The sequence below is a fragment of the Saimiri boliviensis genome, chromosome 8 (assembly GCF_048565385.1).
Source record: "Saimiri boliviensis isolate mSaiBol1 chromosome 8, mSaiBol1.pri, whole genome shotgun sequence".
In the NCBI taxonomy this organism is placed as follows: domain Eukaryota; kingdom Metazoa; phylum Chordata; class Mammalia; order Primates; family Cebidae; genus Saimiri; species Saimiri boliviensis.
This window is the reverse complement of record NC_133456.1, coordinates 11262577-11277665: the sequence shown is the minus strand read 5'-3', so window position 1 is coordinate 11277665 and position 15089 is coordinate 11262577. Positions and strand designations below refer to the sequence as shown.

Genomic DNA, 15089 nt, shown 5'->3' with positions numbered 1-15089 from the left:
AGTGATCCTGCACTCCTTCTGAGGTAGAAGGAGAGGCTTTTGTGACCACAGCATCCCAGTCCTCTGAGTCCAGCCTGAGGGCCCCCTGGGAAGACAGGCTGCTGTTCAGGGAAGTTGGGGAAGGGAAGTCAGGGAAGCGTGTCCGGTCCCCTTTTCCCAGCATCTCTTGCAGGTCACTGTATTAAATCCTCTGACAAGCCCTGAAATCCAAAGGCCTCTGACCCAGGGGCTCTCCAAGAATCTGGACACCTTATCTGAGGAACCCGGGGAACACCACCTTCAGGCAGCCTTCCCACTCACAGGCGACTCCACAGCTCCTCTGGTGTGAATGGGGCTCGTATCTCACTGTGTGTACAGCAGTGAGGGGCCGCCCAGAGTAGCTGCTGAGTATTGGACACAGGCTTCTGGCTCTATTCCACAGACCCCTCCATGTCTCTCATGTGTCTGGGCAGTCGCCACCCTCCTCATTCATATCCACCCTTGGATGGGCATGCCCTGAGTGCTGGGATTCCTACCTTGATGTTGTCCTGCCAGCGGTGGGCTTTCTGGAAGTTCTCTGCAGCATCAGCCAGTCTCTGAGGGACAGAGCACAGGGAGGTCAGAGGCCAAGGGGGCAGCCTGCCCTATGCCCACCCCAAAGCCTCTCCATCCCCAGCACTCCGTAGGGCCAGGCTGGACCAGGGATTCCCTTCCCATCATCCTATGAGACTCTCAGAGATTCTCTGCCTCAGATACTCCTGAACTTGCAGTGTGGGCACCTCCTGGATCACAGCTGGGTCCACGCAGGAAAGGTGAAGCCTGCACAAAGTGACTCCAGTGGCATCTCTATGGGACTCCCTGTACTAGGCCAAGCCCCAGCACCACTAACCCCATACACTTGTGCCACCCCAGTCCCAAGAGGAAGCCCCTCGACAGCCAAGGCTGGGCTGCAAGTTACAGAGTGCCTCGCCTCACCCTGCCCTTCTGTCAGCTGCCCAGAGCCCCACAGGAGAGGCCCACACAGGCCCATGGTCCCTCTCCCAGACTTCCTGGGCCCCTTCCCACAGGGCTCTCAAGCCCTCTGTCCACAAGAGCCTGTCCTGTTCTTTGGGGCTGGTTCCAACAAAGCTCCTGTGCTTGAGAGCAGAATGTCCCTCAGGGCATAGCTGTGTGCCTCTGCATCCCAGGTCTGCCACTGGGCACTCTGGGTGCCAGACTGCGCTGACTTTGGCAGGCCTGGTCCTGGCTCTTGCAGCTCACAGGCACAACCTTGCAGAACCATCAGGGCAGGAGTACTTGAGGGCAGGAAGCACAGTGCTGTGGGGCCTTGGGACCTCAGGGAAGGCTTGCTGGAGAAGGCACTGGGGCCTGGCCACTCTCTGGGCCTAAGCCCAGGTCACCTGGAGTTTCTTATTTGGTACTTCCTGAGGATCCCGTCTCTCTAGGAAACCTTGGGGCTCCCTAGGATGGAACTGAGTCTGGCCCCGGGGGCCTTCTGCAGAGCTGAGAGCAGTACCATTCACAGTCTGTCTGGCATGGGGCCACTGTGGCCCTCATCAGATGAAGACAGCCAGGCACAGCGATGGCGAGCAGCCTGCCCAAGGTCACATGGTGAGTTCGGCTCAGGCTTGGCCCCAGTCCTCACCACTGCATTTGTCTTGCTCAGCCCATGACCAAGAGCCAAGGACCAGCCTCTTCTGGGGCCACCATGCCCAGTGACGTGGGTGGCTCTGGTCTCTCATCCCCACCCTACCCTGTTCCATGGTGAAGCAGGCATATCCCATCTCCAGGCCTACAGCCATACTCAGGAGGCCCTTCATATTCAGGACATCTCACCCCCATCCACGAGTCCAGGCCTGATGTGGCATGTGGGCCCTGGAGGGGACGTCCTAACACAGCCTGTCAGCTGCCCATTAGGGGAAGTGGGAGTCAGGACATGGAGGCTGGCATTTCCTCCTCTGAAGCATGGAATAGCAGGGCAGGGAGCAAGGTGGGGCCCTCCTATGGAGCTGCGGCCTCTATTCTCCTGGGATAGGATGTCATACCCCCAGAGTTAGAAGGCTAACCATGGCCATCCCCAGTCCCACTGGGCTGGCTCTCACACCCCAGGCCAAGAACACTGAGTGGTGGGGAGGCTATGAGGCTTGGGTCCCGGGAGCAGGGGGAGAAAGTGCCTGTTGGGGTCAAACCCTCTCACCCCACAGAGCTGAGCCCTCCTGGCCTCTGCTTCTCTCTCTTTTGTAGGCTCGGTCCTCTGACCCCACCGCCCTCTGTCCCCCACCGCCCTTGTGTAGGGCTTCCTTGGCTGGGACCCACACCCTCTTCTCCCCCCAGCCCAGTCTCACACTCCTAGGGTTTCAGGGGCCCCAGGCCTCTCTACTCCATGATGCCTCCCATGTCTTGCCTCCAATCCTGGCCCTCCTGAGCTGGACACTTCCTTGGAGGGACCCTCAGACCTACCTGAACTCAGAGTGCCCCTCTGGGAGCAGGCCATCCACTCCACCCCAGCTCCTCTGCTGCCTCCATTCCACCCCTGGCATCCCTCACACCACCTCCCATGCACCCCCAGCTCAGGCTCCGTCCTGTCCAGAACCTGCATCCTCTCATCCTCATCATCTATTCTCCACAAAACACCTTTTCTCCAAATGTAGATCTAGCCATGTCACCATTCCCTGTCCCAAAACCCTTCGGTGGCTTCTACTTCTCTGCATGTAAAAGGCGCAACCTTCTCGAGGTCTTGTAGGGCCCACCTGACTCCTCTTCTTCCTTTTCCATCCTGGAGACTTTTCTTGGCCTAAACCATAAATGCCCACCTTCTGACCCCAAAACCAGGGATGAATGAGGCCCCCATTTCATAAGCCTGTGGTGCCCTTGTGTAGAGGGCATTATTGTGTGACTTGCACAGTTCAAGACACTTGTCACCATTGTTAGCTGAGCACCTGCAGTGCAGCAGGCGCCGAGCTCAGCACTTAGCCCGGAGGCTGTGTAAAGCCTGACGAGGGCGTGGGGAGAGCCTTTGTCATTACTGTGCCCCTTCTTCCTTGCCTGGTGACCCACTACCTTCCCAGGGATGCCAAATCTTCCTCAGAGTGGGGCTCTGCTGAGGCCACTGACCTTCCTTGGGGTTGACATTGGGACAGAGTGTGGGAAGATGTGGTTTCCTGCCGCAGAAAAGCCACAGGGTTGATGGGGCTGCAGACACCACACTAACACTAGTGGGAGTCTCCAGGCTGGGCCATGACCCTGGCAAACTATCCTCTCCTGGCCCTGCATCCCCCCTGGCCAGGGGGTGCCAGCTCCTTCACCTTCTTAGGGCTCAGCTCTGTCCCTGAAACTTTTGGGCCCCAAAATGTGGGGGCTACAGGCCTTGCTGGCTCCAGAGTCTAGCAGACAGGGCAAGAGAGGCCCAGATAGGGAGGCCCCAGCCCCCAGCCTCCTTGAGCTCATGGAGTCCCATGGGCTCAAAGGCCTGGGTCAGCCCGCTGATTCATGAATAACGGAGTTGCAATAGCCACAGCAAAAGGATTACTTTTAATCCTCAGTAACGATCAAGCCATTATTATTTTTTCGGTGTTACAGATCAATCAGTCCATCTCCAGGCACTGGACGTGTGGAAACTGCTAAACAGGCAGGCCCAGTGGTAGGGGAGGAAGGGCTGAGGCAGCTGGTGGGGTGCAGTGGAGTGGGCAGGCTTTGGCCACGAAGTCCCATCAGGCCTGAGGATGAGGGGACTGGGACCACCACTGGTGCACATGAGGGGCCCTGAGCAGGGATCAGAGTCTGGACCCTGGAGCCCCCCAGCCCTGGCCTGAGTTCAAAGCCTGACTTCCTGGAGCAGGGTCTTCACACTTGGGTCCTCAACATCCTGCCTATAAATTGGACATAGTAACTGCACCCACTCAGGGTGGCTGGGTTCTTGGCAGCCCCCTTCCCCCAACCTTCAGCAGCTGCACATAGGCAACCAGTCCCCTGAGGTTTCTCTTGCTGGCTCTTGCCTACCTCTGGGCCCTCCTGCTATCTGCTCTTTCTGTCTGCTTAGTCCTATCAGACTGTGTTACCTCCCCTGGAAACTTCCATTTGCCCTTATCCAGCCCTCTGGACAAGGTGGGCTTCCCTCCCCCCTGCCAAGCAGGATATGTCCTGAGGCAGGGATCCCAAGCTAAGCCCCACCTGCCTGGCCCAGGCTGAGCACCCAGACCTTGGGCTCCTGTCCCCATAGAGCTGACAACAGTCAGGCCCGCTGAGGGCTGGCCGGGAGACAATGCCCACCCTGCCCTACCCCTGGAGGTTCACCCCTCCTAGCACTTCTCTCTCCTCTCCTTCCAGTACTTCTGATGGCTTGGGGACAGGCTGGAAGGGGCAGGAAACTGAGGCCCAGAGGCAAGGGAAGAACCTACTAGGACACCCTGCAGGGCAGGGACAAGGTGCCTCTCTCTGGAGTGCCTGCCTGTCTCTGGGAGATGCACTCCATTCCTAGCCCTGACCCCAAATGCCTGTCCCCCTGGGAGCAGCTCCCTGCTTGGGCTCTGGGCTCTGCCCCTGGAGCTTCCTGCAGTCTCTGGTCACCCTGCAACCAAGCTCTGCACATGCTGCTCCCTCCCTGGCCACTCCTGTCCAGACTCCTCTAGCCATGTCCACTTCCTGACCCTGGCACTCAGGGAACTCTCTTCCATATCTGCTTTTCCCTTAAGCACTAGGTTTGGTGGGGCAGTGTCTTGTGGCTGTTAAGTTTATGGTAATCTGGCCCAGGGCATACAGTAGGTACACGATGAATGTCTGTTAAATCAAGATTGAGGTGTCTCTGGACCTGTGTAGAGGCCTGGGCTTCAGTCTGGCTCTGCCCAGCCAGCTCTGTGACCCCGGGTGTGTAGTTTAATCTCTCTGAGCCTCTTTTCTTCATGATATGCTGGGGGGTAAGGGCTGCTTATGGCAATGAGGCTATGAAGTCACTGATGGTCCCTTGCCTGGCCCGTGATGTCCCCACCATGGCCAAGGTATTAGAGGGAACCTCAGTGGGATTTCTGAGTGGCGCTTCTCATAGCCAAGTCCATCATGATAACAGCAGGTATTTCAGAGGCAATTATCAGAGAGTTTCACTTAACAATCCATTTCCCTCAGCTCTGGGAACCGTTCTTACAGGAAAAGGCAAGAAAGAGGAGGACTGGTCATGTACTGGGCTGGGGACAATATTCCCCTGGGGAGTAGCCCCTACACAGATACCTGCAAATCTCACTATGTTAAACAGCTTTCAATTGCAGTGGGGGCTGACAGGCAAGAACCTGCGATCAGGGACCTGGGGCCAAGATGGGCACCCGTCAGAGGCCAACACCTGGGATGGGAAGGCCCCCTGCATGCCAAGGGCAGAGAGCCTTGGGTGATGGAGGGCTGGAGCTCTTGGGTGCCCTCACCCTCTTAGAAGGCCTGCTCCCCCCTCCACCCCCAGGCTGGGTGCTCCCCACTTCTCCTTGGCCTCCTCTCCTCACCAACTCTCCCCTGGGAGTCCCTCCCTGTCCAGTGCTGGTGGCCCAGAAGAGCCTGGGGAGCAACTGCCCATCAAAGAGGACTTGTTCTGTACAGCCCAGAGGGAAATGCCGTAAGAGTTCTTTGGTCTTAATTAGTTACGGTTACTCCCACTTCCTAGAGGATATGAGAGGCTTAGAAGAAAAGGCCCTGAACCCACTGCAGGATACTGAGATCTAGGGCACTGGGGGCTGGGCCAGGGAGAAGCCGTGATGGAGTGAGGCTCTAGGGTGGAGGCTGGGGGTAGTATGCTCTGAGAACGCTGCCGGAGGGCTGCAAGGAAGGTAGCAAAGACACGATATCACCAAATGTGGTCCAGTGCCTACCCTGGGCGACGCTTCACTGCTGCTTCCCCAGCAAGACTCAAGAGAAGTAGATTCTCCTGTTCCTCTCCTTTTACAGCCAAGGGGACTGAGGCTTAAAGTATTAGTGTCGCTGCCCCAGACCCCTAGGGAGGAAGTGGCAGAGGGAGCATCAAACCCACGTTCGCCTGATGCTAAAGCCCAGAAATGTTGGACAGTGACTATCCCAGGAAAGGACCATCCCTGGCCAGGTGGGGCCTGGCTGGTTGGGCTCAGGTCCCTCCTGCCACCCCTCAGGGATCCCTTTGCCCTTCTCCTAGGAGAGGGGATCAGTAACTGGCCTCCCAGCTGTCCCTCCCAGTTGCCCCCACAAGCCTTGGTATCGCTGGGTCCAGGCCACAGGAGGGGGCAAGTACCAGGATGCCCAGCAGCCCCTGCCTGGCCTAGCATTGGCCCCATTGCCAACCCTCTTCCTTCTCTACCTGTGGGTCCTGCATTAGCTGTGTATTGTGCACAGATAGACACTAAATACAGATTTCCAATTTCCAGAGCTGTAATGGTCTAATGAGTAAATAATATACATATTTAAAATGGTCTAAAAACATATCTGCATAATTAAAATATTTGCATAATAATGAAGCAAGATGCAGCTCCACAAGGAGGGCGCTGGAGCCACAGGGCTGACAGCAGGAGCAGGAGTGCAGGTGGGTGTGAGGGTGCTGGTCCCTGTAGGCCTCTCCTGCTGCTGCTTTGGGCTTGAGTGGGCATTTGTCTGTCCATCCACCTTCTGCTCCAAGCAGGTGCATCCACAGTCAGGGACCAGGAGAATCTCCATTCGGCCCGGTCCTGGCACCACTCGTGGAGTGAGGGAGGTTGTGTGTGGACCAAAAGTGCCTGCTGTGTGCACAATGACCACCTCAGCAACTTTGTGGCCCTTACACGATGTTCTCAGAGCTTTATGGACACAAGCTCACTCACTATCTTCTGAGGGCAGGTCTTGCCCTGACTCCACATTTTGCTGGGTTCTGAGGGATAAGGAGAAGTGTAGCAGGATGGGCAGCAAGGGCTGAGCAGGATCCGTGACTGCTGCGGGTGATGGAGACGAGCCAGTGGCTGTACTTTCCTGTTGGGGGCACTGCTGATGCGAGAGCCCCCTGGGTCAGGACAGACACCCGGGCTTACCCATGCCTCAAGGTCCCTTCCTTCGCCCCTTGGTTGCATCTACCCTGGACACACTTGGCTCCAGTCCCATCTTTATTTTTTCCTTAAAATTTTTTAATAGATTTATTTTTTATTTTTTTATTTTTTAGGCAGAGTTTCACTCTTGTCACCCAGGCTGGAGTGCAATGGCACAATCTTGGCTCACTGCAACCTCCACCTCCGGGGTTCAAGCAATTCTCCTGCCTCAGCCTCCTGAGTAGTTGGGATTACAGGCATGCGCCACCATACCCAGCTAATTTTGTATTTTTTGAGTAGAGATGTGGTTTCTCCATGTTGGTCAGGCTAGTATCATACTCCTGACCTCAGGTGATTTGCCCGCATTGGCCTCCCAAAATACTGGGATTACAGGTGTTAGCCACCAAACCTGGCCCTTTTTATTATTATTTTTTTAATTACAAGACAAAGTCTCGCTATGTTGCTCAGGCTGGTCTCGAACTCCTGACCTCAAGTAATCCTCCCACCCCTGCCTCCCAAAACGCTGGGATTACAGGCATGACCACCACATCCAGCCCATGGTACATCTTAAAGTTCAAACCTACTCTTTTTGTATTAACCATGCTTATAGCTTAAAGATAAAATGACCACCTGAGCAATAAAAAACACTCAAACCCCAGATCACAATTCAAGCAACGAGAAGCCTGCAAGGAAAATAAACATTTCTGGAACACAGGGTGCCTCAGGGGAAGGCTGGCATGGGAGGCCATCACCGCTGTTGGCAGCAACAGGCTCCCTGACCTTTTCCCTCACAGGCCTCATGTGTCTTCCATGAGTTGATAAAAAAAATTTAGTAAAATGGATTTTTTTTTTATTAAAAAAAGGTCAGAATCCATGTAACAGGGAAATACTCATTTGACTTGCAGTCTCCCTCTGCAGCAGGGCAGCCGCCTTTCCATGCGGCCCGGGCCTGCCGGCTTCCTGTGGGCGTCACAGGCTTGGTTATCAGTCCCTGCACCCCCTCAGTCCACCCTGGAAGGGTCAGGCTGTGTTTTAATTTCCTAAGAAAAATATGAAGAAATGAGGGGTGGCCTGTGATGGAGACACAAGAGGGCATGACTGTGACCAGCCAGGATGGGGAACCTAGTATCCTAGAGGCCGGAATTTCAGGTCAGACAGAATTTCCCAGAACATCCTGGGCTCCCAGGGATCCTTGCTATGTTGTATTTTGCCAAGAGAGGACTCTTAGAAAAAACTCCCACTTTCTCTTATTACTCATATGTTACCAAAAAGTAGACATTTTATTTTTATTTTTAGTTCCTTTTTTTTTTTTTTTTTTTTTTTTTTGAGACGGAGTTTCACTCTTGTTACCCAGGCTGGAGTGCAATGGCGCGATCTCGGCTCAGCACAACCTCCGCCTCCTGGGTTCAAGCGATTCTCCTGCCTCCTGAGTAGCTGGGATTACAGGCACGTGCCACCATGCCCAGCTAATTTTTTGTATCTTTAGTAGAGATGGGGTTTTACCATGTTGACCAGGATGGTCTCGATCTCTTGACCTCGTGATCCACCCGCCTCAGCCTCCCAAAGTGCTGGGATTACAGGCTTGAGCCACCGCGCCCGGCTCCTTTTTTTTTTTGAGATGTAGTCTCGCTCTGCAGCCCAGGCTGAAGCGCAGTGGGTCGCCCAGGCTGAAGTGCAGTGGTAAGATCTTGGCTCAGTGCAACCTCTGCCTCCCAGGTTCAAGCAATTTTCCGGCCTCAGCCTCCCCAGTAGCTGGGAGTACACGTGCACGCCACCACACTTGGCTAATTTTTATATTTTTAGTTTCACCATGTCAAAACAAGGTTTCACTATGTTGGCCAGGCTGGTCTCCCACTCCTGACTTCAGGTGATCCATCTTCCTTGGCCTCCCAAAGTGCTGGGATTACAGGCGTGAGCCACAGCAACTGGCCAAAGTGGACTAAAATGTAACATCAAGAAAAGGAAGGCCATGAGCTCTGAGATCCCTTCCCAAGGAAGCAAAGGAAGTGGCACTCACAGGTGGTAACAGGAATTCCACTGGCTTTCATTGCTGGAACCACTATCGATACAGAAAGAGAAGATTGGGTGTGTCCTGGGACAGGAGCCAAATGTGTCCAGTGTGAACAGGGAAGGGGTGAGGAAAGGGGACTCTGTGGCTGGGCTGAGCATTTGCAGAAATTAGCTTGAATTTACAGACCAGTTTTCTGGAACTGGGACTGAAACCCGCCCTCTGGAGATTTCAACTCTGCAGTGGCAGGCTAAGTTGGGAGGAGGTGTGGGAATGAGCCTGGACAGCCACATGCTGGAGGCTGCGGGAAAGTTCTGGCTCAGGGCTGCAGGTCTCTGTCCTACCCAGTCCCCTGTTGAGCTCCCAGGTCTCCTACTGAGCACTTGCAAGAGGTCTCCCAATGAGAAATACACCAATATATGCAACAAACTGCTTCAGGTCTGCGTTTGGACTGTGGCTTTGGAACCCAGCCATATGGAGGCACTTTACCCCAAAAGGAACCCATAGCTGAGGGCTACCCTAGGCTGCTGGGGCTATTTTCAAGGTACTGCCCTGTCCCATCCCACAGGGACTCAAATGAGTGGGAATCCACCAAACCAGCTGGCACCCTTCCTTAAACCCCAGCATGAAATGTACGAATCTCCACAGGTCAATCGGTCCCTGGCAAGCCAGGTGGAATTTCTCATAATTCTGTCAGTTTTGTGTCAGTCTTCCTCCCTCTAAATTATAATCCATAATTCATCAACATTTCTCTCATCCTTAGAAAACACCATGCAGATAGCATTGGGTGAAGGTACTTGTCTGGGGGCTGTCAGCCACTCTGGCTAGGGGAGCAGGGACACATCTTATCTGAGTGCTCTGTGATACATGGTGCTGCCTCCTGTCCCCTTATCAGGTCCCATTCTAGAGATGTGTGTGAGCACAGGGGTGGTGTTGAGTGTGACAGTGCCTTCCCCCTTCGTCCTGCACAGAGCTCAGGGACCCAAGTTCCTCAGGTTCGGTAACTGACCCAGCACATAATTTGGGGAGCACTGCCCTCACCTCTCTGTACCTTGATCTCTCACCTGTGTAACAGGGAGGGACCAAAACCCTGCCCAGGCCCTTCCCAGGGCTGTGAGGACATGGATGGAGAACAGGGCATAGACAGAGAACAGGATGGGGACTCACTTTGGAAATTGGAGACACAACCCCAGGTTCTGGGTTGCTTCTTCCCTTACCTCACTCCAGGGGGCTTCTTACTGGTTCCCCCTCCCCCAAACTCAGCTTCTCCCTCGGGTCTTTTGACCTTGGCTTGACCTATTTTCTTCTGCAGCTTGTGCCAATGGGCTTCCCTTCTCCTTAGCACCAACTTCTCTGGAGATCTTGTTCATTGCCCCTCTGCAGCCCTACCTGGCTTCCAGTCCTACTCCTATGACTCCCTTCTCACCTTCCTGACCAGACCTCTCCCGAGCCCCACAACCCACCTCAGACTCCCAACCCAAGCTGCTTGGCATGAGCTCCTCTGCCCAGGCCCCCACACCTTCAGGCCTCCCCTACAAAGTTCTGTGACCTGCCAGTGTTTCCTGGATGTCTGGACCACTCCTTCCTAACACTATCCTTTACCAGGTCCTGACAACCTCATCTCTCTTCCACCACAATGATTTTTGAACTCTGCCTTCCTGCCATGCTGTGGTTCCAAAGCCTTGTTTGTGCTGCACCCCAAGCCTAGAGTGTCCTTTCTCATCTCCTTTCCTGGCCAGCTCCTTCTCATCCTGTAGGAGTCATGCTCTTCTGCCTCTTCCAGGAATCCTGGTGCCCTGCCAGGCCGGGTGCCCAGAATTGCCCTGGGGTTTCCATCACTGCATGTACCTGACTCCCTCCCTCAAAGGGAGGGACTTGATTCATGGATCTGTGTGGCCTCAGTGTTACACAAGCCAGCTCAGCGAGGAAGTGCTAAGTGACCTCGGGTTCCCATCAGTCAACAAGTCAAGGGGTGGATCAGGAGGTGCTCTTGGGGACCTGCTGGTTTGGAGGCTCTGGGTTTCCTTGGGATAGAGATGGCAGAAACCAGGTCGGAAATGGTGCCGATGACAGAACAGGGCATCCAAGATGGTACCGGGGGTGAAAATGTGAGTAGGGTGAGGCTGAGTCTAAGTACAGGCCTCACTGTGTGCTCTATGAAGAGGCATCCAAGAGGCAGCCTCTGGGGTCTGAACTGTTGATGTCTGATCTCCAGGACCATAACCCCACTCTGGACCTTGTGAAAATGTTACCCATTAGCTCTGCCCAGCTGCTGTCAAGTCAGTAATAGCATGGGGAGGAAGAAGAAGCCCCAAGTCTCTGCTTGAATGAGAGACGGAGGGTGGTGGACAGGAGTGCCTAACCCCAGCTGAGTCCCCAGGGAGCTCAGTACCTCTGCCTTGGTGCCAGACCAGGGCATTCTCCTGACATGCCGCAACATCCTCCTCCAAGAAACCTTTTCAGATGCCTCTATGCCCTGCCGTGGCTCAGGGGCAGGACATGGGAGGGCGGTGGTCCCCATGGGAAGGGATTGATGTGACCCTCCTTCCTTCTTGTCAATGCATGTTTACTGAGCACCTACTGTGTGCCTGGCCTGTGCTAGGCATGAGGAGGTCAGTGAGCACTACGGACATGGCCCTGCTCTTTCGTGGGGTGCCAGGAGTAAGTTCTTCTTTATATCCCCCCTAACTTCTTCCCACTGCAATTCAGTCCCACTGTCCTGAGCAGAGAACTTGCTAGAGGCCTCTATAGGAAGAGCTGCCTGGGATGGCACCTTCACTGCAATAATTTAGGGTGCTAGGAAGCTCCCCTGCATGGGAATGCATTCCCACCTGAAAGCTAAGCATGGGACCCCACCCCAGCTAGAACAGGAGAGCCTGAGTCCCAGCCCAGCCTTCAGGCTCCCTTTCCACGATGTTATTTTTATACTTTTTCCTAAAACACAGCCTGAGCGGGCCCTTCTCAGCTCTATTAACATTAGGAACCTAATCAGTAATCAGACAGCTCATAATTTTCTGATTAGCTCTGATTAGGCCCAATCTCAGGAGAAGGAGTGGGACAGTGAAGAGGGAGGTGAGGACAAAAGGGCCCTGGAATGTGCCTGAGGGGCACTGGTTGGGACGGGAGTAGAGGGCAGTGGAGAAGAGCCCCTAGCCCCATTGTTGCCTGTTTTGGGGAAGAGATTTGGAGTGGAGTTGTGGGTTGCACTGGGTCAAAGGGTTTGCAGGGTCAGAGAGCAAGGGCAGTAGGGGAGGGGCCCCCAGCCCACCTAGGCAGCAGGAACACCAGAGCAGGTTGGGCCAAGACTTTCAGCACCATGGACAGAGGTGGGGAGGCTAGTCAGGGCCGGTTTTGGGCAATCACCTGGGTGTTACCCTGCCTAGGCCTCCTGGGTGGCACTCGAGAAATGATCCTAGGCTTAACCTTGAGTAATGGTGACAGTGACAAACAGGGTAGGCCTTCTCAGTGGGCTGCAATGTGTGACCCTGGACATGGAGAACTGGCCCCGACAACTCTTACGAAACACCACAGACAGGGCCTGCCTTGACGATCCTCCCCTTCAGTGTGAAGACAATGAGGTCAGAGGCCCATTGGACCCCCCCACCCTGCACAAAGGGAAAGCTGAGGCCTGGAGGGACTGTCCAGGCCACTGTATCATTAGGGACAGAGCCTGGGCCTGTATTAAGGTATCCCAGGCCAGGGCCAGATCTTTCGTCTGTCTAAGGCCTGTTTGTGGCTCTTGCATCACATGCTCAGATGAAATCATGGTGCTGCCCTAACCAGACCTCCTAGGCCTGCCACTCATGGGCTCTGGCCCCTGCTCTGGCTCTGTTCCTGGTGGCCATGAGGATTCTCCAATCCACCCACTATCCATTGCCCTTCCCCACAGACTCAGACTTCTTGTAGCCACTTTCTGGAGCCCTATTCAGGTCAGAGTCAGAGTGGCTCTGCCCCTACCCCTGGTCTGGGATCACAGGCCATCACCCTTTGTCAGATGCAACCATCCAGGTGACCGCTGATGAAATACACGAACCCGCTGGAGAAGACATGCACAGTTAATGCCATGCAAATTGGAACAGAGGCAATCAGCCTGACTCTAAAAGCTGCCCCACTGGCCGCAGGCTGGCTCATTGTCTTTTCTGTCAATTTGCATCTCATTACCCAGAAGGCTATGCTCACTGGAGGTTAGAAGAAAAAAAACACCAAGCAAGCCACACTGTGTCCAGCCTCCAGCGAGGGCACAGCCCACGAGTGGGACAGGGCTGCCTGGAGGACTGTCCCTGAGAGGTACACTCCACAGGGAGCCCCTGTCAGCCCTATCACCGCCATCACCCACCACAAACATTATCCCTGCACCACCAGAATGCTACTCCTCTCACCATCATCGCCATCATCCCCATCATCACTGTTCTCCCCATTTAATCAGCATCAATGTTCCCATGTTCACTGCCAACATCCTCCCCATCACCACTGCCAATATTACTCCATCATCATTGTCAATGTTACTCCCACCACCATCAGCTCCACCATCCCTACCTTTATCCCCATCATCACAGTCATCACTTCCGTCATCATCATCATCATCTACCACCATCAACTCCACTGCTAACATCACCTCCATCACCACCTTTACCATCACGGTCACCACTACAACCATCACCCCACTGTGGTCACCTCTGCTAGCACTCACATCTCCTGGTAATCACCACTATCATTACCGTCCTCACTGCTAACTGCACCATCACCTCTGCATCCCTGAGAAGAGTCTGATAAACAGACAGAGACAACTCATTCCTCACCTTTCTCCACCCATTGCCCTCTAGCATCATCAGAGGATTGGGGAACCTGTAAACAAATGACTCAGTAACCAGAGACCTCATAATCAACCCAGATCTAGCCTGGATATTAGTGATTGTTGTCTAGGTACCTCAGGAGGAAAGCCCTCAAGGCCAGGGGGTGGAATGGGGTGCTTGTCCACTCTACCAGGGCCCCTGAAGAGACTGGGGCTTAGTTTACTCTCCTGGTTCTATCAGGACCTGGGGTTGGTCAGACAGTAATCAGCAGCCACAGTACCCCACGGGGCAGAGCCAGAAGCTGTATGTGTAATGCACAGCACTGATGCCATTCTCTCAATCCTGATAACTTCCTCTCTAACTTGGAGCTTCTACTAGTCCCAATCTTACAATACTTCGAGGATGAAGGCAGACATGAGAGGAGAATGGTGAGTGTCCAGGGCTGTTTCGAAGGGCAAATAAACCCTACGGGAGAGGAGTATGGTTAGACTAAGCCGGGTGGGCTTTGGGAAAGGGAGCAGCAGACAAAACTTAAAGGGCAAGGTCAGATGAACGGGAGAGGGGAAGTAATGCCCAGAGGGCAAAGATGTGGGGGTGGGAAGGAGGGTAATGGAGGCCAGGGGAGCCGATTTCGGCCTTTGATTCTCCTGGGCCTCCCTGGACTCAGGGACTGGTGCTGCAGGGGTTGGTGCTTATGAACGTGGCCTAGCCTCTTCCACAGGTCCTCATTTCATTATCTGCACCCTGCTTCACACACATGCTCCCACCAAGCCCCAAGAAGCCCAGACATTATTCCCATTCCCCCAACGAGGTCATCAAGGCTCAGAGAGGGTGACTCACTTGCCCAAGACCGCACAGTGATTAAAATGGCAGAGCTCATACTGAATCCAGCTTTGTCCATGCCAGGGACGGGCTCTGACCACTCCCTGTGTCCCTGAACAGATGAGGCTAGACCAAGACAAAGCCAGGGCTCCCTGCATAGGCCATCCAGAAGAGTGGGAGCAGGAGCCAGATCCTTCCAGCTAGGCTGTCACTCTGCTGGAGGTGGATGCCTGAGGCCCCACCCTGTTGCTGCCCACCAGCATTGGGACACAAAGCCAGGCACTGGCTGGCCCTGGGGGTGATACTGAGGGCCCAGGTGGAGGTGACAGGCAGACAAAGGGCTGGAGGTGGTGGGTGGGGTGGGCACAGCCTGGCTGCCAGGTGTAAACGCCCAGGGTAAGAGCTGCTCTGAATACTGGCTGCATCCAGCTGCCGCAATCAGCCTCGACACTTGGTTATTACGAGGAGTAAAGGCGACCGGTGGGACAG

The 15089-nt window shown here is 54.6% G+C and overlaps 1 protein-coding gene across 9 annotated transcripts in view; it reads right to left on the bottom strand.

Annotated features, from left to right (window-relative positions):
- The window catches only part of CACNA2D2 (calcium voltage-gated channel auxiliary subunit alpha2delta 2), a 140793-nt gene that overhangs the window by 30969 nt on the left and 94735 nt on the right, over positions 1 to 15089 (bottom strand). For all 9 annotated transcript variants that reach the window (XM_074403798.1, XM_074403794.1, XM_074403792.1 and 6 more), the window contains exon 4: positions 516 to 575. In XM_074403798.1, the coding sequence (XP_074259899.1) occupies positions 516 to 575 (60 nt within the window). The remainder of the gene's footprint in view (positions 1 to 515; positions 576 to 15089) is intronic.